Source organism: Megalobrama amblycephala, linkage group LG2 (genome assembly GCF_018812025.1).
Source record: "Megalobrama amblycephala isolate DHTTF-2021 linkage group LG2, ASM1881202v1, whole genome shotgun sequence".
NCBI lineage: Eukaryota > Metazoa > Chordata > Actinopteri > Cypriniformes > Xenocyprididae > Megalobrama > Megalobrama amblycephala.
This window is the reverse complement of record NC_063045.1, coordinates 35,484,790-35,511,361: the sequence shown is the minus strand read 5'-3', so window position 1 is coordinate 35,511,361 and position 26,572 is coordinate 35,484,790. Positions and strand designations below refer to the sequence as shown.

General features: G+C 40.7%; 1 protein-coding gene across 4 annotated transcripts in view; it reads right to left on the bottom strand.

Annotated features, from left to right (window-relative positions):
• Positions 1-1,494: 1,494 nt before the first annotated feature.
• The window catches only part of phf24 (PHD finger protein 24), a 49,914-nt gene continuing 24,836 nt past the window's right edge, over positions 1,495-26,572 (bottom strand). For 2 of the 4 annotated variants that reach the window (XM_048173336.1, XM_048173349.1), the window contains exons 4-9: positions 16,265-16,343; positions 15,876-16,078; positions 14,388-14,554; positions 13,294-13,329; positions 12,275-12,364; positions 1,495-4,039 (exon numbers count right to left, since the gene is read on the bottom strand). In XM_048173336.1, coding sequence (XP_048029293.1) covers positions 3,943-4,039; positions 12,275-12,364; positions 13,294-13,329; positions 14,388-14,554; positions 15,876-16,078; positions 16,265-16,343 — 672 coding nt within the window. In that variant the 3' untranslated portion in view covers positions 1,495-3,942. The remainder of the gene's footprint in view (positions 4,040-12,274; positions 12,365-13,293; positions 13,330-14,387; positions 14,555-15,875; positions 16,079-16,264; positions 16,344-26,572) is intronic. The other 2 variants (XR_007182219.1, XM_048173357.1) reach the window with 2 other exon arrangements.

The following is a 26,572-nucleotide window of genomic DNA, read 5'->3' as shown; positions in this document are numbered from 1 at the left end:
GATGGCACTTAGAGGCTTTTGCATCTGAACTCTTCAATAATATATGAGTGTGTTTGTGTGTTTATAGAAATATATTACAGGTATAATCTATATATTACATCGTAATGGTCCTAAAATTAAGCTTAGCTTTATTAATTGGCATACATTACATGTATGTTGTATATTTACAAGAAAAAAATACTGTATTTGTGTTTTGGTAGAAATAACTAGCAAATAGCAAAAAAAGGCCAGAATAATAAGCTTAATTGCAATGAAAATGCTAAATATTTTAATGGACCTAAATCAAGCTTAATTTCCTTAAAAATTATGTGCAAAATATAAGTTTTTTTTTTGTTTTTGTTGATTTTTGACCCCTTTTTTAAATAAACCCTGCTGGTCTTTTGTAGTTGATGCTATGTTGAAAGCTGATGCTTTATTTATATCTTCACTTCAAAAAATAAGCATGACAAGTGTGCTGCTGCTTTAATTTTTCTTCTTACTAGGATTTAGGCTACACTAACAACAAATTGACTTCTGCTCTTGAATGTAATTCACCTACTGACATTCCAACCTGGTCTATGAGAGCATCAGATGGGTGCAGAGGAGACACTGATGTCCGACTGTACAGAGTGATGAGGCTCGGCCTTCTGCCAGACTGTCCAGCTGATGATTGATGCCATCTACCACGCTGTGATACGTCTTCACTTCAGTGGATCACTGCTCATGACACTAAAGAAGGTGCTGTCAGGAACTGCGGCGAGTGCCAGATTGCAGACATCATAAGCACGAGTTTACAATATTTAATGTGAAATACCCCATATCCAGACTATCCAGATGAAGGAGCATCTCGGCTCATATCGGGTAATGCAAAAAAAAAAAAAAAAAAAAAAAAAAAAACCTAAGTAAGCACCATAAGCTCAATGTGTTCACTTGGAGTTCTTCAACATAATGTTCCAAATGGTAGTCTGATATTTTCAAGATAATGTCAGATGCAGGACAGGCCCCATGGGATAGAGCAGAGACAGTGACGCTGTACACTCACAGATGTGTAAAAAGCTCCCTGCCAGGGGCCATGCCTGTCACATCTGCTACTGCATCTTCCCTTAGTGCTCTGAGCCGAACTTTTATTAGTTTCATTAGGGCAATCAACATTTCCTGATGTTCCGTTCCAACAAATATTTTGTACATCATGAGGGCCAACATAACACATCAAAATTGTGAATTTGTTTTGAATTCCCTATAGTAAAGAGCATATTGATGGAAGTGAAATTTGCTGAGCAATTTGTGTGCCAATCTTTCTATCTAGGATGCTTGGCTGTTTAGGGTGCTATGAGTGCCCTCAGACTGATAGATAGATAGATAGATAGATAGATAGATAGATAGATAGATAGATAGATAGATAGATAGATAGATAGATAGATAGATAGATAGATAGATAGATAGATAGATAGATAGATAGATAGATAGATAGATAGATAGATAGATATCAATAAATGACTCAGACCCACACAAGTGTAATTTTTGGAGTTAACGTCATGCATTTATTTCCAGCACTACCAGCAAAACTTGGAGTATTGCACAGTCCCTTGAAATAACTGCCTTACACAATCCAATACAAACGTTCTATAAGCAAATACAGTGGATATGACCATATAAACAAGCGGATATGTTTCATACCCCCAAACAGTTTGATATAATGAGTGTTAACCCAGGTGCCATTTTACAGGAGTGTGCATGATTTACGGCTGAGAATATAAAAGGTTTTAGATATTAGAAAGTGTTTTCATCTGCACCAGATCTAACAATTTCAACATGATCATACTACAAACATAAAGGGGGAGAGGAAGGAAGAAGGAAGGAAGATCTCTGAGTCAGTTTTGTTTAGGCAGTAAGTTCTAAACCTGATTGTGAAGATTTTCAGGGCTCTTGCCTTTAAATGAACATTTCAATGAGTCTTTTAGAAGATTGTACATTTGCATGAGCTATTTTGGGTAAACACTGAGTAAAGTCACCTCTACAGGTGTTACATTTTTTACAGACCCAGTAAAATATAATAATTCTGAAACTAGTGAGTTAAAGAAACATCAAATGATAAATAAAACAACAGGTCATGACAAAAAGAATGCAAAGAAGGATTATGGTCTTATGATGCAAATCTTATTAATCAAATTATAAAATGAGACCTTATAATACCTTGTAATTGCTACTTTACATTCTACAATTGAATTGTTTTTCATTATTTAGAATTTTTTTTATCAACTTAGTGAGCTTCTTTGCTATATATTGCCTACATAGGTAGGACAGAATCCTGAAATGAAACCTTAAAAGTGACCAGTTTGAATTGCTTTTCATAGCAACTATAATGATTGAATGAAGCACACAGAATAGACTTGACTGACAACTGATTTCAACAGTCTGGTATTAGCATGTTGCTAAGCTAACTATACCAATTGGTATAAAAACTTAAATATTGGGTAAAATAGTATTTTAATTAGATCTTTAATTAGATTTCATCAGTACTGAAATAATCATACCTATTTTAAGGAATTAAGGAATTAAGTAGGTCTGCCTTAGAAAGAAGCATAATTATGCTGAGACTTGACTGATTTCAGTGGAGTTTGAAATTAGCATGTTGCTAAGCTAATGACATAATATTCTTAAAACTATGAAAATACATGTAATACACAGATATTGGGTAAAACAGTTAGATCTATAATTAGATTTTTTTTATTTGTGTTCTTGAATCATGTGATTAAGGTATCTTAGAAAGTTTCATAATTATGATAAGTTTGGATGTAGCTAAACTAACAAAGATTTATTTTAATAACTATATATATACACGAACAAATGCTGTGTAAAATAGTCCTTTTTAAATTAGATTAAAATATTTTTATAAACTTTTCCATATTGATTCGTTAATTTATGCTGCCTGTACATTTTGGAATAGATTTTGCATCAGAAACATGCCACGGTGCCTTAAAATACAGCCTAAGTCAGCAGCTCGGTTTTAGAAACGAACCAGAGAGACCTTATTTCACAATCCAATCAATTCCCCATTGTTAGACATCAAGTTCTGCCCCACTTTTCCACGTTACATATCCCGTTTCACTCAGAAAAACAATATGGAAGTAGAAAATTAACAATTACAACTTCTCACAATTCTGACTTGCAAATGCGACTTGTCAAGTGATTGAAAACTTAAACTGATGAGTTTCTTCTTACTGTAGTATCTTAATTACAAGTAGCATTTGTCTGTCAATAACAATTTTACATTTCCTTTGTTTTCACTTGACTCAGCTTAAGGCCCCTGGCAGTCTGGAAGCTCCTTGGCCTGCATGGTCCATGATCCGTCCCTGAATGTATGTGAATAAATACAAATACAATATTTTGTATAATATATATGTATAGTATCAATATATAGCATCTCACTTTGATTCTTGTGTGGCACTATTGTTGCCCACCATATTCACTGTATATTCATATGTTATGGTTACTGAAGTTAGATCAGCAATGATCCGACAACTGCTCACACAATGATCCCACAACTCATTCAGCTACAGCCACAATTTGAAAATGGTACAACACGTCAACATCGAAAACACTATGCAAACACTGTGGTGCAGTAATTTTGCTAATGTGTGCCTGTTTCTCACAGCAGTTTCTCTGATTGAAACAGTTACTCGGTCACAAAAAATAAAATCATACAAGTTCGTGAAAGCTGTATTCTGAAGTGGTTACAGATGTGCTATTGTTCAAGAGCGTTGAATTTGTCAGTGTGTCGATAGATTGTGTCATTAGAGGAAAAATCCATCGATGGCTTCTACAGTCTTTGAGTGTGGTGGCGTACTCATTTGCTTTCTTCATTTGACACTTATGTAACTCTAGGTTTAGTCCTCTGTACCTCCTACTCGTGAATCTGGACCCAGGAAGCCCCTCTGGAAGTCTCAGGCTATGTGGCCAAGGTTAGAGTGGCAAACGGATGTGCATGGCTGAGCTGTTGGGCCTGGCGGCCAGGATGTAGATAGCGCTCTCCCTCATGAAGTTGTCCCAGGTAACTGGTCTGGAATACATAATGGTACAATTAGTTAACTGAGAAAGTTAAAACCGTTATTAAATCACTTATAAAGGCCAAATCTTGACACCCGTGATAATTACAGACCTATTTCAAATCTTCCTTTTATGTCAAAAATTCTAGGAAACTAAGTGTCCACCCAATTCTCCTGACAGAGACATGAAAAATTCCAATCTGAGGAGTTATACTGGTGGTTGCTATGCTGTTGCTAGGTGGTTGCTAAGCAGTTGCTAAGGTGTTATGGATGGTTGCTAGGGCTTTTCTGCATGGTGCCTCAGGTGTTCTATAGGTATAGAGTTCTGGTTGATTGACAGAGCACAGGAAGTTGTTTAGGAGGTTGCTTGTGTGTTCTGGGTGGTTTCTATGCAGCAGCTAGGCTGTTAGGGATCATAGGGTGATTTAGGTGGTTATTAGGGCAATCTGGGTGGTTTCTATGCTGTTGATAGGCAGGTGTTTAGCAGTTTCTAACATGTACTTGATGGTTTCTAGGATGTTTCTATGTGGGGATTTCTACTAGAGAGTTCAGATTGATTGACAGGGCATTGGGTGGTTGCTATACTGTTGTTAGGTGGTTGCTAAGCAGTTGCTAGGTGTTCTGTATGGTTGCAAGGACATTTCTATTAGGTGCCTAGGGTGTTCTAGGTGATTACTAGGGTGTTCTGAGTGGATCTCTAGGGTATTACTAGGTGGTTTACTAGATGGTTCTGGTTGATTGACCGAAGTCCATTTAAGCAATTTCTTTGAAAGTATTATCTTTGAAACGCCTCTCGCGCATGCAAGTGCAGCTCCTATCTCTTTGAATGGAGAAACATCAAATTCTCAAAAAAAAAAAAAAAAAATCACAAATGAAATCTGACAACAGCTGTCTCATAAATTTTGTTTCTAAACGCTCAAATCATGACAAAAAAAAACTGTATTTTTGGTCAGGCTAATGCGTATGCGCAGTCCTAAGTGCGCATCTCTACAAGAAGCACACGTCTGATTGTTTCTATCTGCTTTTACAGCCTCATTATGCTCATAATTGTGCTCTCATAATCTAGTCTAACTCAAACGTTCTGGGAAAATGTTTTTTGATAAAAACTGAAAGAGTTTTTGGAAGCCTTAGTGATGGTGACGTTGAAGCCTACCTTTAGCTTCTTACTTCTGGCGACTGCATTTATGCTTCAAATTTCATAAAAGTTGTGTCATTCTGTCAAAATTATCTTGATGGACAAAACGTGTAAGTATCATAAACCTTTGTTGATCACAGAGCTTGTTTTTGTGATAATCAAAAAGCCTATGGAAAAATCCTATTGGGATTTTGTCGAGGGAACCAGTGTAATGCTAACTGCCGGTTGGCTTACAAAGTGACGTCATACCTGCACAGCTCTATTCACCTTATTCCACCCTGCCCACTTTTAATACTTCGCTCTTCCGCATTTTGTCATCCGACTTCCCCTAAACTGACGCAGCACATCCCGTAGCTAGTTCAGTAGTTAGAAGATTGTTTATAGCTAGCTATAACTTTAGCGAAATGACAAATAATGTTAATGCCGTAAATGCTTTAAATTGGGAGCATGGAGAAAACTTAATACGACGTGCAGATGGTCTCATATTGTCCCATCCATTGTCATTGTTAACGTAGGTAGACATATGAAGAAGTGGCCAGAGGTAACCAATGGAGACCTTCAGGAGTTGACTTTGTGATTTGTGTTTTAGAAAATGTATAATTTAATATAAGTTGTATAAAATCAGTTGTAAGTGTTATCAGGAAGCTAGAGACACCTTTTACTGGCCTTCATGTAGAGGTAATATTTCACCATTTCATTTTCATATGTAATAAACCAAGATGGAATTCATTTGCAAACTTGACATGACTTATTCCATTTAAATCAGAAGACTTAATTCCTTTAAGTTTTAAGGGTAATCTACAGAGCTTATATAAAAACCATTATATGGTTTTATATAAAAATGACTGACAGCTAACATCTGGCCTCATTGTAAAGATGTTTTAAAAAACTTCACAACAGATAACATCTGGTCACATTGTAAAGGTTTATAGAAATAACTATTTACAGATAGGTAACATCTGGTCACACTGTAAAAGTTTACAAAAATAATTTACAGATGGGTAACATCTGGTCATATTGTAAAGGTTTATAAAAATAACTACATACACTATTTACACTGATTAGTTAAAGCAAAACCACAACACAGACAGACATGGAACCCACCTACAAATCAACACTTATTCATCCTCTACATCAGAAATTATGTTGAAAGTTATTATTGAAAGTTACACAGGGTAAATTCTCAAAATTGTATCAATTTTAGGGGTGAGGTTAATTGGAACTGTTGTAAGAAAGGATTTTGAAGTTTTTCAGTTGGCATATGGCCCGATCAATGTGGACACATACATTGGCGATGTGCCTGGTGTTGGTGGTTTCTTCGGAGAGTTGCATGCCTCTCTTGGTGAATGCTGGAATGACAAGTTTCACTTTCCTTTCATAGAGGAGATCGGTAATGGTGAAACTTCTGTTTGCCATTACTTCTTCTCCTGTACAAAGGTATTACAGGAACCCTGAATTTGCAGTTATGAATTTATCACAACACCAGGTTTTGAAACACCAAACCTTTCAGCAAGATCACCCTGCAATAAATTAAGCAGCTTAAGCATTAAGCAGCTCTGATGCAGCTTCATCAGAGTCATCAGGAGCTGATCCCAAGTGTGTAGATGGAAGCTGTTGGTGTATGTATTGGTGCTCAGCAACTGAATGAAATGCCTCCAATGTCAACCCTGTGTACTGACAAAGGTGGGTGTTTCTCAGCAGAGTTATGTACAATGGCGCCGGCTCAACGCATTGTGTTCTCATATCAGATGTAGGCGCCTTCAGGTTGACTTCAGATCCTCCTAGTGTGTTTCTGCATCACAGTTCAGGGCATGTGGATGTGTGTAACGAGGCGGGACTCAGGCAGAGATCCATTTGCAAGCTTTATTACAAAAGTAAGCGTGGTCGTACAGCCAGGGTCTAAGCAGGGGCAAACAGGAACAGCAAGGGCTAGGCAGAATCGTGGTCAGGATACAGGCAGTAGATCAGGGTAGGCAGATATCGTTCACAGTCCAGATAACAATAAACAGTCCAAAGGCAGAAGGCAGAGAATCATAAACAGGAAACAGGTAGGATCAATAACAGACAGGCAGACAGGATACAAACCCTCAGAATTGCTACACAGAGTAAACAAGACCTCGCAATGAGGTGGTGTGTGAGTGAATCTTAAATAGTCCAGAGAATGTGCTTAGCTGTATGTGGCAATGGGTGATTGGTGTGGAGTGTGCATGTGACTGGCAGGGAGGATGATGGGAAATGTAGTCCGGGAACTGACAGGAATTGACAGTAATCATGACATAACGTCCCCCTTCTGAAAGGCACATCCTCGCGATGTAAATGGCATAGATGGGGAGGGGGGTGGGTGCATTGGAGATCTTAAGGCAGACAGGAACAGGGTCTCCAATGCAGGTTCCAGGAACTCGGGCAGCCATGGCGGGTCAGGTGCCACGGGCAGCCATGGCGGGTCAGGTGCTACGGGCAGCCATGGCGGGTCAGGTGCCACGGGCAGCCAGTGCAGGTCAGGAGTGCCAGGAATCCACGGCGGGTCAGGTGGCTCGGGCAGCCACGGCAGGTCAGGTGATTCAGGCAACCACAGCAGGTCAGGTGGCTCGGGCAGCCACGGCAGGTCAGGTGGCTCGGGCAGCCACGACAAGACAGAGTGCTTCGATGACCACGGTGGGTCAGAGTCCATAAATGGCCATAGTGGCTTATAGTCCATGGGCGGCCATAACAGTTTGGAGGCCATAGATGGCAGTGGCCGTGCAGGGTCCCCAGCCACAAGCTCCCCACCCACAAGCTCCCCACCCTCAGGTATATGGCCCCCCCCAAAAAAGTTCTTGGGGAACTCAACGGAGGCCGTGGCGGGTTCGTGGGCAAGGAGCTCAAGTGGCGCCGGCAGGGCAAGGCGCTTGGGTGACGCCGGCAGGTCAAGGAACTCAGGCGGCGCCGGCAAGGCAAGGAGCTTGGGCGGCGCTGGCAGGGCAAGGAGCTTGGGCGGCGCAGGCAGGGCAAGGAGCTTGGTTGGCGCCGGCAGGGCAAGACGCTTGGGCAGCGACGGCAGGGCAAGACGCTTGGGCGGCGCAAAAACGGCCTCCGGGCCCTGAAGGATGAAGGAAGTTTTCTTCCTCCTCCTCCTCCTCCTCCTTCTACGTGGGTAAGGCGGTGACTCGGTGCCCACTTCCTCTGTGGGCTTTGGAGCGCACTCACGGACTGGAGCGGGCTCTCGGGCTGGAGCGGGCTCTGGAGCGGACATCTTGTCCGTAAACACAGGCGGAATTGAGTGTGTAGCAACCGGTGAACTTGAGTGCGTAGCGACCAGCGAGCTTGAGCGCATTGCAACCGGCAAACTTGAGCGCGTTGCAACCGGCGAACTTGAGTGCGAAGCGGCCGACTGGCTTGAGTGCGAAGCGGACGGCTGGCTTGAGTGCGAAGCGGCCGGTGGAGGCTTAGGAATGCCAGCCGCTCATGCTGAAGTCAGCGGTGGATCAGCCACACTGGAACGCAATCCTCTGCTCTCTCGGACAGGACCAGTGACATGACGGGACTCTGGGCAATCAGTGGAGACGTGACGTGACTCTGGACGATCAGCGGAGACGTGACGTGAGTCTGGCCGATCAGCGGAGACGTGACGTGAGTCTGGCCGATCAGCGGAGACGTGACATGAGTCTGGGCGATCAGTGGTGACTTGACTTTGCTCATGAAGATCTGCTGTGACTTTACTTGGCTCATGAAGATCATCGGTGACTTGACTTTGTTCATGGAGATCAGCGGTGACTTGACTTAGTTCAGGATAGTCAGTGCTAACTTGACTTGGTGTTGTTATTATGGTAGCCGCCATTTTGTGAGTGTCCTCTGGCGCGGCAGCCATTACATGACTAGACAAGGTGACGCATTCCTCCACGACACCCACAGTAAACGGAGAGCCAACAGTCAATAAAGCATAATCCAGAAACTGACTTAGAGATGAACGGGGTCCCTCACGAATGAGTTGTGATTTGAGTGGCTGATTAATGCCCTCACAGAAAAAGTCTATCAGCGCACAGTCCGGCAAGTCTGAATAATAAGCAATGTCCAAATATTCCACAACATATTCCTCCAGCAATCGTGAGCCCTGCTTGAGCCCTAATAACAGTAAAGCAAAGTTCCTACCAGACCAGTGTTCATCAGAAAAGCTGCTGGATCGTTGTTTTGGCGAGGTCTTCTGTAACGAGGCGGGACTCAGGCAGAGATCCGTTTGCAAGCTTTATTACAAAAGTAAGCGTGGTCGTACAGCCAGGGTCTAAGCAGGGGCAAACAGGAACAGCAAGGGCTAGGCAGAATCGTGGTCAGGATACAGGCAGTAGATCAGGGCTGGCAGATATCGTTCACAGTCCACATAACAATAAACAGTCCAAAGGCAGAAGGCAGAGAATCATAAACAGGAAACAGGAAACAGGAAACAGGAAACAGGAAACAGGAAACAGGAAACAGGAAACAAACACTCAGAATCACTTCACAAGGTAAACAAGACCTCGCAATGAGGTGGTGTGTGAGTGAGTCTTAAATAGTCCAGAGAATGTGCTTAGCTGTATGTGGCAATGGGTGATTGGTGTGGAGTGTGCATGTGACTGGCAGGGAGGATGATGGGAAATGTAGTCCGGGAACTGATAGGAACTGACGGTAATCATGACAATGTGATCATCTTCACAGTTGATCACTGCATCACTGAAAAATATAACCATAAACATATTTTTACATTTGTACTTTAAATACATCATGAGAATTAATATATGATGGCCCATACTTTAACAGAACAATCTCTAACTCTAGTGTTAATACATAGGTCAATATCAATATCTGAATGAGAGATGTAGCTAGCTGGTAGCTAGCTATCATCTGCAATCTCTGTAACTTACAGGAATAATGTAAGCTACTGTAAGACTATAATGTACCATAATACTATCGTAAATATTTACCATTGTACTATTGTAAATATTAAATATATAGGTGGCAATGGTAATAATGCAAGATTCGTTATATTTTGTTAACTGCTCGTTACTGATCTCACATTCTTAGAACGGACTTCACAAATGTAACACTAGACTAATAAGCACATGGCTAGCTAAGTTAGCTTACCTGAATCTGACAACCTGTTCAGCATCCGGCGTTACTTCTTTACCACAACATCGTAGACGAGCCATTTCTCGGGGTAAGGGTGTTCGTCAGTCAGCTTCCCGTCCATGAAATGGTGCGAACACACATAAGGGCGCTTGGGTGGGCACTTCAAGTTTAGTGCCTTCAGCCATTGCCTCAGGTGCTCCTCGTCTTAACGTTGTGGGTGTAAACTGTAAAGTGCACTGCAACACTCCGACCGTTTCACATTGTGTTCATAACATCGTTGGTCCAATTGTTCTCTCTTCTTAATCCAATTGCTATGGCAGCCCCTAACTGAGCATATAATACTTAACATATTTGCTTTCTGTTATCATCTACCGTTACAGCTATATGATTACCGCTAGAGACTTGCTTAGGTCCCTCTCAGCCAGAAGTAAGATGACAAAACAAACGCAATGGCGTCACCCTTGTTGTCACGGAAAATAAGGTGAATAGTCTTTCGATAGACAGGGCATCGCTAAGCATTTGCTAGGGTTCTGGTTGCTGCTAGGGCATTTCTACACAGTGGGTGTAGAAGTGTGTTCCACGTGGTTGCTAGAGCATTGATGGGGGAAATAAGTGTTCTAGTTGATTGATTTAGCACCTCCAGGTGGTTGCTAGTGTGTACTGGCTGGTTTCTTTGCTGCTTCTAGGTGGTTGCTAAGTAGTTGTTCGAATGTTCTGGATGGTTGTTAGGGCATTTCCAGGTGGTGCCTGAGTGATCTAGGTGTTGAGTGTTCTGGGTGGTTTCTATGCTGTCGCTAGGCAGTTACTATGTTGTTGCTTGGCAGTTGTTAAGCAGTTTATAGGGTGTTCTTGGTTGTTGCTAGGGCATTTCTAAGTTGTTGCTAGGGGTTGCTTAGGATGTTCTAGGTGGTTACGAGGGTGTTCTGAGTGGTTCTCTAGGACATTGCTAGATGGTTACTAGATCGTTGACAGGGCATCACTAAACAGTTGCTAGGGTGTTCTGGATGGTTGCTAGGGCATTTCTACACAGTGCCTAGGGTGTTCCAGGCGGTTGCTAAGAGCAGTGATCAGGGGTTACTAAAGAGTTCTGGTTGATTGACTTAGCATTTCCAGGTGGTGCTAGGGTGTTCTTGTCTGTTTCTATGCTGTTCCTAGGTGGTTGCTGAGCAGTTGATAGGGTGTTCTGGATGGAGTGTTTCCAGGTGGTACCTGGGTGTTCTAGGTGGTTGCCATAGTGTTCTGGGTGGTTTCTATGCTGTCGCTAGGGAGTTGCTATGTTGTTGCTAGGCAGTTGCTAAGCAGTTGATATGGTGTTCTGGGTTGTTGCTAGGGTGTTTCTAAGTGGTTGTTAGGCAGTGCTTAGCATGTACCTACATGGCTCAGATCACTCTTTTATTGTAAGTTAATGACTTGGGATGGGATTTGATTATTATGGGAGCATATTTTTGCAGTGTATATTGGGTGTTAAGGCTGATTTATACTTCTGTGTCGAGTGTACGCCGTAGCTATGGCGTAGGCTGTGCGTAGCACGCATAGCATACGACGTAGCCTGACGTGCACCTCTTCAAAATGTGACAACGCGTCAATTCTACGCGGACCGCAAGCACTCTGATTGGTCTGCTAGAACCCCTCCCTCGGGTCAAAAAACTGGTGCGGAGCACTCAGAGAAGAGCGAGCACTTTCAACTTCATTATGAATGAAAAAATACTCTGTTTCAGAGGACACCTAAAGACAAACTGCAACAAAAGTCATTACCTATTTGCCGCTTCTCTGCCGTTTCTGTTTGTAAGCTTCTCTGACAACGTACATGATGAGCTGCTTCTTCTTCTGCTTTTGTTTTGATATTCAAAATGACCGCGGACACTGCCTCCTAGTGGTCTGCATGTACGTCGACGCGGACAACGACGCAGAAGTATAAATGAAAACAGATGCATAGCCTACAAAGCAGAGGCTCCGGCGTAGGTCCGACGCTGAAGTATAAATCAGCCTTTAGTCCATCTACATTGTAAGCGAACACACACACACACACACCAACCTGTTGTCATTCTCCATGGCTTTATCTCTGCTTCTCTCGCTGCTGGAACTGGCAGGACTGCTCTCAGATATTGGACCAACATGGCTGATACTGCAGATGAAGAAAGCAAGCTGAAACACACGCTGTTTCATTCAGTCTCTCCCACACAGACACACACACTACTGGACAGCTCACAGCAGGCAGCACTTCTACCGTCTCAGGATTTTCACACTCTAATTTGTTGTTCTCACAACACCTCAGAGCCCAGGAAGACGATATACCCAACCACCGGCAAGACAAAACTAGTCCACTCATGTGCAGAAACATGCATTCAGGACTCGAATTGGAATTTAAAATGCATTCTCAATTCAATTCTGAATGGCCCACAACCCTTGTATATAAAGTGGTCTCACAAACTGTAGACCTTGCATGCCATTCAGTACACTGAAATGATCTGACAAACATAATTGACTGAAATAAATTTATTTAAACAAGAAATTCTGGTAATTAAGTTCAATAACGTGTGAAGCAAAACTGAGTGCAACCATGACCAGAGCCTTGAACAGCGACCCAAACATCTCCTGCAGAACTGGGACCGCTCAGAGTCGATACTGTCTGCTTTGATCTCAAGCCCTCAGTTGATTTTAATGAGCGAAAATTAGGATGCAAGCTTAGTCATGCCATGAATGAGCCAAACATACACACAAACACCCACAACCCCATGCACCCGCACACTCAGGCGCTCATTTAACCTGCTGTTCCCCTTAAAACTGATGAAAAATATCCTTAAGGGTTTCTCTGAGGGGAACAAAAGCCCCTCTTTTGATCTTGATAATGGGAGGACAAGATCTCATTTAATACAGCCATTACAGTCAGAAAATACCCAGTTTAGCTTTGATATTTTTAGCCACTGATTCCTTGGCCTCCATTATGGAATATTTAGTAATTGAGGTGATAATGATTATAATGAGAATAATGATGGTGATGGCAGGGAACATAAGATGTTTCCAGGGGAGGCCCATGCAGATCAAGTGACTTACCCCATACTGAACAAAGGGGAACACAATCCCATGAGTCTGCAGGGCAAATGGACATTCAGCAGTGGAGAAAAGGATGGGATGATTGATGAAAAAAAAAAGCATGGAGGATGATGTCAAAACAGACTGTCCAAATACTGAATTCACAGATATGTTGATAAGTCAATAAGTCAATCAAAATTTCAAAAAAAAGTTTCAACCTTGTCTCAGATGTTTCTCATAAAATTCATCAGGAGAAATAAAACTAGGCACAAATGAGACAATTGTTGACATACATCACCAATTAAAATGAAATTATATAATTATACATTTAATTCAATAAACATAATTATACATATATAAACTTAATGAAATGTTATAAATAAAAAAAGAAAAAAATTGGTTTAACCTCTCCATTTAACCTCACTGCTGTCTAGGAGAAAGATTCTAAAGACATTAAAGACACCTCATTTGTGATATTTCTTTCTGGGTGATGGCGCTTGAGGAATGAAGGATTCAGAAGGACAAATGATCCATTTGAGGTACCTGGCTCTATTTTCCCCCACAAATCTCTGCAAAAATACATCATTCTGACTTTTGGGCTCTCAGAGCAGGGTTTGAATTATGATATAACTGGCAAAGTGTGCTCTGTCAAAGTTAGTCCTTGATTTTAGCCTGTCATTGAGAAACTTTTTCCTTTCCACAGATGACTTCCACCACCGGTTATATCATCTAATTTACGTTATGCATTAATCCCAAAGTCAGAACTGTCAGCAAATGCACTGCTTAAATGATTCATATTCCCTTGGTAGAGTTCCTGAATGCAAAGTTAGCCAGTAATTCATGAGAAGAGATGGGGGATACATGCTAATAAAGTGAGAGCAGTTAGCATTGGCTAGCAGCTCGTGGAGGCATTGGCAGCTTGACATTGCTATAAAAACTGCCAAGCTTCATCTGATTTGTTGCTCCCAGAGGCCAGGCAAATTGGACGAGTCCCTGAAATTATTTTTGAAGTGTTTGTCTCATTGTTGATTATGTAAGTGGCTGTGATTGAGAGCCGTTCAGAAATGTCCCGCTAACTATGATTAGCCTCAATGACTCTCATATAATTGGCTCACCTGACATTGCAGGACTGTGATTCTTTGTTAATCTTGTGGAACCAGGAGGTTTGTGCTCTTCTGGCTTCTCCGGCAGTAATGATCCCATCTTTGTCCTGGTCTACACTCTGAAATATGGCCCGTGCCCGATCCCTCTCCTTCGCTGTGAGGATTCTCACCAACGAATTCTGGATTGAAAAGAAAAACAGAATAATTTCCATAAAGCTTTTGGTTGATAGCTTGATGTTTGTTATAATTTATTATAATTTGAACATTAAAAATGCTTATAAAACACATAGATACACTTGTAAATTCTGATTGGTTGAGCCATGTTTAAAGCTGTTTATTCTTATAAAAGCACACCTTGCACGTTAAGTTGCTTTGGTAAACGTAAACACAATTAGCCAGTTAGGATAATGAGCTATATTACTCACAAAGGATTAAATGTTTCTTGAGCATCAAATCAGCATATTAGAATGACTTCTGAAGGATCATGTGACACTGAAGACTGGAGTAATGATGCTGAAAATTCAGCTTTACCAACACAAGAATAAAATATAATAAATAAATATATATTTAAATAGAATTATATAAATATATATTTTTCTTCTTTTTTCTCTTTCTGTGCAATAAAATGACTGCAAACTCTTCCTCTATGTTTAATGGCACACCATCAATAATAAACTGCACAAGTTTGTGATAGAATGAGTTTCAGGATCATACAGTTGGGGAGGAGAACAAACATGTAATTGATGCACAGTTAGTTGTGTAATGTGTGCAAAAAAATGAGAGAAAAGTCAGTCTTTAAATGTGTTGTTTTGTTAGCTTATTTTAACCCACTAGATATGGCGCTGCTGCGTTGTTCATTCAAAACTTTGGAGAAATGAAGAACCTCAATGTGAAGATGATCTTGGTTATGTCAAAACCGTAACCAAGCTGTTCACACAGAACACATTTTCTGAACTGTTTTTCCATTGTTTTTTATGTAAACATGTGCTAGATGGACATCTTTGACTGTTGCATTTATGTCTTGCACAAGAAAGCCACATGTTTAGAAACCCATGTAAAGTTAAAAGAAGTTCAACTTTTAAAAACATGTCTCAAGACTTTGTGGAGTTTTTTTCCATTCCACTGCATCTCATGTTTTTAAGTACTCTGTCATTGGAGCTTCGATCGCCTCTTCGTATTAAACTATGGATAAATACATGATGCTGTTTTGTTCATAATTGTTTATGCAATTTACTAAATTATATTTGATACACAGCATAAACATTAAACGTTATGCACTTTTTTTATACAGTCATGATAATTCATTGCTTTGAATAAACAATTCAATGCGGTGCATTCATATTTTGCTCAGTGCACCCTCTTGTGGCCTCGGAAGATAAGCCAAAAGCTTTTTTCCCCTAAATGAAATCATGCCTTTTAAATTCAAATATAATTAGAATATTAGTAGCATTTGATTAAAAAAATCGAATTTAGTTTTCCCAGTCATTTTGACAGCCCTACCTCAGTCCGGAACTTCTGCAGCACTGAAAGTGACTCGTGGTAGAGGAAGTCAGACCACTCAATCTGACCCTTCTTCTCTGGATCCAGAGCAGCAAATTGGGCCAGAACTTCCTCTTCCTCCTCATCAGTCAAGTCTCTTTCAAAGAGCTGCTTGGTCACAAAGTGCCTGTACTGCAGGAGTTCATCTGAAACCAGGCACGACTCTGAGCAGAAAGTAGGTGAGAGGGAAGTTACAGCATCATCAATCAATGGAAACAGTTCAGGCCTAATTACAGTACTGATGTGATAAATTAGTAAACTTTAATTAGCTTCTATTTTACTCCACAAAGTCACGTATTTAAAGCATGACTTTAACAAAGAAGCTGTTAAAATGAGACTGAGAAAAACACCTGGAATGATCTTGCACTGCTTGAAGGTTTCCATCAGACTGTACATCTCTTCTTCAGTAAGCAGCAGGTTCACATTATCCTGAGGGATGAAGAGGAAGAGTCTTTCAGTTCACTTTAAAGAGAATATTACATTACACTGCTTCCTTTCTTGTGGACTTATTGTTGAAATAACTGTTTCAATACTAGTAATAAAACAATAAGAATATATCAGTGTACATTCACTGCTAAAATTTAAGATATTTAGAAATGATTTTAGCATGTTCATGATGATGATGATGCATAATCCAATATAGTAATAATAATAAGTAGAATAAATGAAAACATTAATAGTGATTGCACAAAATTGAAAATCATGAAAAGGTAAGATGTGACAAGAAGCCCTCTGACTATTCCAGCTGACATCCCAATGGTCTTTTCACATCAAGATAATAACATTTTTTTCAATAACATCTTTACCCTACGAATATAAATGAATTATTGTCCACAAATCAACTATTAACAAACATTTAATTTTCAACACAAAATAAAATCACAGCAATAAATTCAATGACAAAACATAATTTGAATTCAAAATGAAATTAAATAAATTTCACAAATGTTGATGTTGAGTTAAAGTACAGTACATTTGACAACTGATTAAAATTTTCAATCTATACTCACAATATCGGGGTTATTAGTTAACTAATCCAAAACCATAAAAAAAAAACATTTTCAATATTTGAAATATATTAACTGAAATACAATGAAAGAAATATATTTTATTTCAGCTATAAGGCAACATTTCTCATTTTCATTTAGTTTAACCTGATGTACTAAAATAACCAAAACTGAAATAAAAATGAATAAAAACTATATAGACATTTAAAAAAGCAAATATGTTTTAAAAATAATGACAAAAACTCACAACAAAAAATATTAACTAAAATTAAAATGAAAATGGAAAATATAAAAATAAAAACTAAATATTAATTTACTATTATTAATAATACCAATCACATGCTGTACATCAATATTTGCTGCAAAAAGGCCATTATCTGCTGGCAGATTAGTAAATCATAAAATGGATATTACAAAAAAGTAATTGATTATGAGCATTCTAATTTAACACATTAAATTGACAACACTTGTAAAAAGAGGGTTTTTAAAATAAAATAAAAAAATGACTTAATGAGAAAAACATTCTGCACAAAGCTTCTGGGTCCTTCAGACTGAGCCTTAAAAACACTGTTACTTTAATTATCTTCAGCAGCAAGTGATTCAATCTTTCTCTCTCCCTTTATCTTTCTAAAAAGGCTAACAATCTCTGAACTAAGGGTAATGAATTGCCTGACTAACTCAGCTCTTAAGGAAACCTAATGAGTTTGAGGTGTAAGAGGTGCAGGAAGAAGCTCCCGGTGATCAAATGACAGCTTGTCCTTTCATATCAAATTCAGAGTGAGATTTCTTTCCTGGCTCAAGCTCTGGCTTCAAACAAATGCTGTCAGAGCCCAGTAGCACTGGGAGTAGCTGTATTTTCAATCAGCTTTTCTCAGTCTGATGAGAACTCATCTGAACAATGGCACTAGAGCAGATGGGGAGGGTAAATCTCAGAGGTTCCTCCATTTCCTGTCAGCGGTGACTGTGGGATACACTCCCCTTCTGTGGATGATCATTGAAATGAGATTGGATTTCATGTGCGTTGTGTTATAAACTACCAATTCTCAACAGACACCGGTCAGAGACCCCAAAATGAAGAACAAATGTTACAAACAATGCTTAGTGAGAGGTAGGATTTACTGTTGTCTCTAAGGCCACAAACATACTCTGTGCAGGTACACAGATGCAAATGTTTGGCAGCCCGTTGTTCATATGTCAGTGGTAGTTTTATCTGATCCTCTGGAAGTATGTGATTTGAAATACGTCATTTTTGCTCATGGGTGAGCAAATTTGCTCATTAGTTATGGGCACTTTTTTGTAGCCAATAAATGCCATGTGACTATGGACCCACATGAAGTTTACATCGTGACAGCACTGACTGGCTGACTGACACCACAATAACGTGCAGTTCTAAGTCACCAGTGACTGCCCTGAGCTGTGACGATAAAAACAGTGGTTAAAAAAAACTTGTATTCAGACATGCCTGACACGTAGTCTCGAAATGAGCCAATTTCCCAGAATGTATGATTCCATGATGCCAGTTTTTGCCAACTCATTCTTAGCACCGCTCCAGCCACTCTAACAATATACGTTGAACTGAGTAGTCTCTTTCGGATATGTCCAGCATGCTAGTGAATTGGTTTTTCGAACCGGTACATTGAAGCAATGTCTATCATTTGTCATTGAGTTTTTGTAGTTGTCACTCTGCACATCTGAGCACTCTTCCTGGTTTCTTGTTTCAAGTTTTTGGTGGATTTTGCAAGTATTTTGACCCTTTGCCTGGCATATGACATTTATTTTGGATTTCCCAATAAAACTGCAATTGGATCTTACCTAAGTCTCAGAGCATTCCGTGACAGAAAAACTTGATCACTACAGATCCAGAAACATGGGAATTTAGATTATTCCTCCAGCTACTAAGGAGCAGAAAGCACAACACCAGAACTTGACTGCCCTACGTCAGCAGGGGATGCAAGTGGACTCTTTCGGTGGGTCTGGAGTATAATGACACTAAGCTGATTGAAATGTTTAATGAATGCTTGGACTACCCCTTGCCTTCGTGGGAGTTGAGGGAACTTAAGACTCTGGGTTTTCGGGAATTCATCGACGTTCTTCAGTATCAAAGTCAGATTGTTCCTCCTGGTCAGGTAGTGCCCTATTTACAGAATGGCCACCGCACCAGAGCCTGTGCTCAAGATGTCCGCCAAGCCTAAGTCATCAGCCAAAATGGCTCCAGCCATCATGAATACCACACCACATTTCCCGGTCATAATGAACATCGCACAGGAAGCCATTAAGGTGGGCCCTAGGTATTTGAGACTGATTTCTAGCTTGGTGGACACTTCACTGACGTTGGTGCGAGCAGCTGGTGTTTCAGCGATAGTCTCAAGCCCAGGGGTTTCAAGGGTGGTCACGCTGTCGACAGGACTCCCTGTTACGAGGATGGCCATGTCGTGTGTGTGCTCTGAGACTGCTCTTCAATCCGGTAATCCACTCCTGAATTTGCTCCAGCCAATGAGTGTATTCCAGAGCCCGCTCCAGCCCCCGAGTCCACTCCAGAGCCCGCTCTAACCCACAAGTCCACTCCACAGCCCACTCCAGCCCACGAGTCCACTCTGGAGCCCGTTCCAGCCCACGAGTCTATTCCTAAGCCCACTCTAGTCAATGAGTCTGCTACAGAGTCTGCTCTAGCCCAAGAGTCTACTCCAGAGGCCGCTCCAACCCATGAGTTTGCTCCGGAACCCGCTCCAGCCCATGAATCCTCTCCAGTCCATGAGTTTTTTGGCTGCCCGACTGCGATAAAGGAGGTCACCTCTGATTTTCCTGTCTTCTGTGATGTTGACCTTGACGTGACCTCAGAGGTCGTTCCTGAAATGTTTGCCTGCCTTAACATGATCAGAGAGGTCGCTCTGGTCAGAGCCTTCGAGTATGTTCCTGAGCTCCCTGTCTGTCCTATTACCGCCCTGGTGGCCAACACTAACCTCTCTGTGCCTTGTGTTTCAGTTTTGCCTAATCAGCTGTGTTGGAATCTAGATTCACCAGATTCGCCATGGGGTCTTCAGTTCCATCTGCACGGCTGTGGTGGTCATCTGCTCTGCCGTCGGGGTCATCAAGCCCATCTGCGCCGCCATGTTGGTCGTCTGCTCTGCCGTGGGGATCTTCAAGACCATCTGTGCTGCTGTGGTGGTCGTCTGCTCTGCTGTGGGGGTCTTCAAGCCAATCTACTCAGCTGTGGTGGTCATCTGCTCTGCCGTGGGAGTCATCAAGCCCATCTGCGCTGCAGTGGTGGTCATCTGCTCCACCGTGGGGATCTTCAAGACCATCTGTGCAGCTGTGGTGGTCGTCTGCTCCGCAATGGTGGTCTCCAGCATCGCAGAGATGGTTTTCTGCCCTTCCTGCTCAGTCTGCTCTGCCCTGGCCACCTGATCAGTCTGCTCCACCCTGGCTGCCTGCTTTGCCTTTGTCTCCAGTCCCCCTTCCCCTCCATGGACCTGGCCCACCTTCCCTCCCCCTAATCCTCATCCACTTCACCTCCGTCCTGGACTTTTTTTTTTTGGTAGCCTTTGGAGCATCTGGAATCCGCTCCTTAGAGGGAGGGTAATGTCATAGACACTTGCTGGAGTTCCCAGGTTGACCTCTTGAGGGCACTCCTTTCCTGACTCTCTTTCCCTCAGCCATGAACTTCAACTCCCATAATCCTTTGTCTGGACTCATCATTGCATTTAGCTGTAACTTATTTCATTGTTAGCTTCTGTCTATTTAAACCATGCCATGTCTGTCATTTGTGTTGTCACTCTGCACATCTGAGCACTCTCCCTGGTTTCTTGTTTCCAGTTTTTGGTGGATTCTGCAAGTATTTTTACCCTTTGCCTGGCATAGGACATTGATTTTGGATTTCCCAATAAAACTGCAATTGGATCTTACCTAAGTCTCAGAGCATTCTGTGACAAGTTTTTACTGCCCTTTGTGGCAAGGTTGAGAATGCAACATACATTTTGAAACAAAACTACAATATAAATTCAAGCTTGCAAATACAGTATGTTCCACAGAAGAAAGTTATATGGATTTGGAACGACATGAGGGTGAGTGACTGAGTGATTGATGACTGAATTTTCATTTGTAAGTGAACTATCTCTTTAGACCTTCATGTCTGCTGAAACTCCAAGACCTGGTTTCACAGACAGGGCTTGGATTAAGCCAGGATTAGACCTTAGTTCAATTAGGATATTTAGTGCCAGATTTACTAAATGGAGCAAATTAGCGTGAGAGCGCAACTTCATAAATGAGTTGATGGGAGCTGCAAGCTATCAAATAATTTACATAATGACCAACGCACTCTACCAAGAGCAGTGCAAATTAGCGCTGGGTCGCAAATGCTCATCAAGTGCAGGTCGACATAGGAGCAACTTGTTACATATAATATATGGTTAACATCTTCTTCTGGCGTTCCAAAGAAATTAATATGAGTGGAAAATATTTTCTCCCTTCTACCATGCGCTCTCTGTTCTCTGCGGTGTCTCCTCCTAGCAGCAACAATTGCAGCCATGTCGCAAATGGGTTTAAGGGTTAGTTCACCCAAAAATGAAAATTCTGTCATTTATAACTTACCCTCATGCCGTTCCACACTCGTAAGACCTTTGTTAATCTTCGGAACACAAATTAAGATATTTTAGTTGAAATCCGATGGCTCCGTGAGGCCTTCATAGGGAGCAATGACATTTCCTCTGTTAAGATCCATAAAGGTACTAAAAACATATTTAAATCAGTTCATGTGAGTACAGTGGTTCAATATTAATATTATAAATTGACAATAATATTTTTGGTGCGCCAAAAAAAAACAATATACACATTGGGGGGGTTTGGCACACCAAAAATATTCTCGTCGCTTTATAATATTAACATTGAACCACTGTACTCACATAAACTGATTTAAATATGTTTTTGTACCTTTATGAATCTTGAGAGAGGAAATGTCATTGCTCCCTATGCAGGCCTCACGGAGCCAACGGATTTCAACTAAAATATCTTAATTTGTGTTCTGAAGATGAATGAAGGTCTTAGGGGTGTGGAACGGCATGAGGGTAAGTAATAAATGACCGAATTTTCATTTTTGGGTGAACTAACCCTTCAAGACATGCTTTTTTGGGCATTAAATAATGGCGCAAAATACCAGTAAATTGACTAGCGCAAACATTAGTAAATCGCGTTGCATGATTAATTTAAATACTCTCTTCCCATAAATGTTGTGTCTTAAAGGGAAACTCCTACAAATGCATATGCAATAAGGTCAGCCTCAAAAACAACTCAGTCCATGCCTTTGCAGCACTAATTTTGCACAGCGTGTCTTTAGTAAATCTGACAGTAGTTTTTTAACGCCAAAAGAGGGTTTGTGCTGGCACAAGCTATTAATAAATCTGGCCCTTAAGTAGCAGTTATAAAGGTGCCTTAGAAAAAAAAACATTACTGTTGTGGTTCTTGAGACAAACCAATGGCACTGACATATTTTAAGATATGTCAGTGCAAGTTGCTTTCAGTTAAAACAGCTCAAACATGCATTTTAGTCAGGACTAGACTTAAGCCTTGTCTGTGAAACCGTGGGCAAGAGATTTAAATTCTACTGGTAGTCCAAAAGATAAAACCAGAGTAAAGAACACAAGCATAGTTGGACCAGCCACAAAACAAAACAATGCAGCAGTTTCAGCACAATACATCACTGCTGGGTGACATTTTCAAACCACAAACCTCGAAAGATGTTAGAACAAGGGGAGGCAAAAATTATTAATTATGTCCTTGCAAAGGGTTCAGCTAGCTAACAAGACAATACACAGCTTATTCCTATTCCTATCCTTATCCCATTGTGTGTACATATTGCTTCAGCTCACAGTTTTCAATCTTGACGTTCCCCATCATCAATGACTTTTGAAGTTCTTTATAAGCATATCTCCACACCAGGTGCATGTCATATCAGTTTGAGCTTTTATTGTTGTTTTTGAGCAAGGAAGGGCTTTCATTATCTAAATTGTCACACGGCTAATCACAGTGCTGATTCTATTGAATGGCGAATCCCACATTTGACGCCAAGTGCCAAAATCAGTTTGACAACCTGGACTGGACTCTTAATTAATTTTCCACCACGGTCTTCTTGTTAACACTTACTGATGTTAAATTTCATGCTAAGAGTTCCCTATGGTGCTATCATTTCTCATTAAGCCCTAGTTTGTCCCAGTGCACTGAAATACACTTGAATAAATTGAATGGTATTACATGAAACAAAACATTTGTGTCCCTTGAAAGCTATACGACAGCATAATCCCCAGTTTCAACATCTCTAGTCCTCGACACACACACACTCATGCACACATGTGGATTAGGTTGTAGCGAGGGCAGAGTGAGAAAACCAGACACATAAGCTGTGAATTAGCCCTCCAAGTAAATACGCGCCAGACATTTCGCCAACAACAAGCCGCTTCACATATTGTTTCGAGGGTTGTGTCCACAGCTGTTAATGTTTGCAATGCAGCATGGGATACAACCCATTTGATGGTGTGAGTCTAGCTGGAAAGCAGCGAGTGCATCTGGAGTGTGTAGCAGCAGCCTCAGAGTGCTACAAAAATGTCCTACTTGCTCAACAAATGATTTAAGCATCAGCAGCCTGTGCGACTAAGATAAGCGCTCTACTTCACTTTGAAGGACGCTTGCAAGCTTTGACAGCCCACTTTGTAATTTTAGTGCCAGACTCCTCTGATGCTGGGAGAAAGAGCACTTTGAACAGAGTCCAGACTCTCTAGCATAACAATCATCTTGACATGCTCATCTCCATGCTGACCTTTGGGAGGAGCTGTACAGGTTAAGGATCTGTGAATATATGCTGGGCAACAGGTGGTCTATATACTTGATCACTTTATCAGCACTTTTTGAAGAATAAGGATATTTAAGAGAAGCCCTAGTTCATCCCAGGTCCTTATAAATGGTTCACAATAAATGTCATTATTGTGCCTCTCAACTTTGCTCTTCTGTTGACGTATCTATATATCATTCCATGCAACCAGACATTTCTAATGCAGATTCTGCATCGGGTTTAAATGGTTAGTTCACCCAAAAATGAAATCTGTCATTAATTACTCACCCTCATGTCGTTCCAAACCAAATTAAGATATTTTTGATGATATCCGAGAGGTTTTTTTATCTCCCATAGTCAGCAACGAAATTACCACATTCAAGTTCCAGAGCAGTAGTAAAGACATCATTAAAATAGTCAAAGTGACTACAGAGGTTCAACCTTAAAGGGTTAGATCACCCAAAAAATGAAAATTCTGTCATTAATTACTTACCCTCATGTCGTTCCACACCCATAAGACCTTCGTTCATCTTCAGAACACAAATTAAGATATTTTTGATAAAATCCAATGGCTCAGTAAGGCCTGCATTGCCAACAAGATCATTTCCTTTCACAATGCCCAGAAAGGTACTAAAAACATATTTAATCAGTCTTGGCTGGTCCCTGGTGCGTACGATCACACCGGTGTGATAAGTGTGATCACACACCGGTGTGATCAACTGCCAAATTCAAATATGCTTGCACGCTTTGGTTGGCACCAAGCCAAAGCCAGACACGCTCCGCTTTTTATATCACAAATATGCAGAGTTTTGAACCACATAATGTTTATTTTAGGTTTCAGACACTTAAATACACGAGTACTAGCAAAACAATACATTTAGAGTTTGTAAAATACACACTGATGTCTACAGAAGCGGCAATAACAATCCTTTTCATTATAATTAGACAACGTTTTGTTCATATCAGATACACAATTGTGTAAGTAACTTTAAAGTTTACTCTATTCTTCCCCAGTTCACCGACTCACTTAATTTAATGTATTTTGGGAGAAGTGGATGAATACACAACAGATCCAACAGATCTCTGCTTGGCGCAAACTAACATGGCGGTACCCATCGCGCATATAGTTCAACTAACGCAATCATTATATAGGTGTACGAGCAACACACATCCACTTGCACATATTTGACAATCGGAATATCAGATATTTCATGCTATGCTATCAGATATTTCTTACAAATTTGTGAATATTTTGAATAAAAAAGGAAAAATGAAATAAAAGCAGACCTTCAGTCATACAGCGCTGCAGTGTTACGCGACAAGTAATGACGCGTCACCATGGAAACAATAAAGTGATACGTTCTAAATAACGGTCGCCTTGAAAAACTGGGGGCTTAGCCAGAATACTTTAAACTTACATGTGACAGTGGTTCAACCTTAATATTATAAAGTGATGAGAATACTTATTTATTCAACAATATCTAGTGATGGGCGATTTCAAAACACTGCTTCATGAAGCTTCGAAACTTTACAAAGCTTTTGTTTCAAAACAGTGGTTCGGAGGCGTATCAAACTGCCAAAGTCACGTGATTTCATTAAACGAGTCTTCGTTACATCATAATTGTTTCAAAATTTCAATAGTTCAATCATGACAACTCTCGGAGTGGATTAAATTCAACCAGCATTTATTGGCATGGGGTATGAAGTATACATGGCTTGATTTTGGCATACGAGATCTGCTACGCTGCTGCTGTTGCTGCTGAGCAAATACCAATTGTTCAGCTTAGTCAAATAAAACAACAAGGAAGAGGCTGCTGCAAGAATGGTAGAACCCCCGTAGCAGATCTCTACAGGTGGCGCTGGGGAGGAGGAGGGATAACAGCGCTTCACATTGCGCAGCTTGTCGATCGCAGGCTAGGGTACGATATATATGGTTACGTGGATATGAAATTACTCCCGATTGGCTGATGCCATGGCGTAGAAAGACCCAATCAGCGCTCGGTTAGAGTTTCATGACTGAACTTTGTATTTCACGTGACTTTGGCAGTTTGATACACACTCTGAACCAATGATTCAAAACAAAAGATTTGTAAAGCTTCGAAGCTTCATGAAGCAGTGTTTTGAAATCGCCCATCACTAGATATTGTTGAATAAAGTCACTATTTTGTTTTTGTTTTTTGGCGCACAGAAAGTATTCTCGTCGCTTTATAATATTAAGGTTAAACCACTGTAGTCATATGAATTGTTTTAAATATGTCTTTAGTAGCTTTCTGGGCATTGAAAATGTTAATTGTCTTGCTGGCAATGCAGGCCTCACTGAGCTATCGGATTTCATCAAAAATATCTTAATTTGTGTTCCGAAGATGAATGAAGGTCTTACGTGTGTGGAACGACATGAGGGTGAGTAATTAATGACAGAATTTTCATTTTTTGGGTGAACTAACCCTTTAATGTTAAGCGACGAGAATACTTATTACTTATACTTATACTCGTCCCAATTCGAGTACTTATGCACTATTCTATGACGTTTTTAAGTATAAATAGTGCGAGTAGTGCGTTCACACTGAAAATTCCAAAAAGAAAAAGTGCACTTTAAATACCCGGATGATGCACTAAATTAACGGAAAAAACGAAGTGTGGAATGTTGGACACTTCGTGCACTCAACTGTCGCAGCTTTAATTACGTAGTGGAGGGGGAGGGAGGATCGGTCTCCATTGTTAAATGACAAAATAACCTTATACAATTCACGCACCACATGGATGAGTGCATAGTGCACAAGTACATAGTGTATAAGTGCATAGTGTATAGTGCGTCATTTGGGACGCAACTCTTG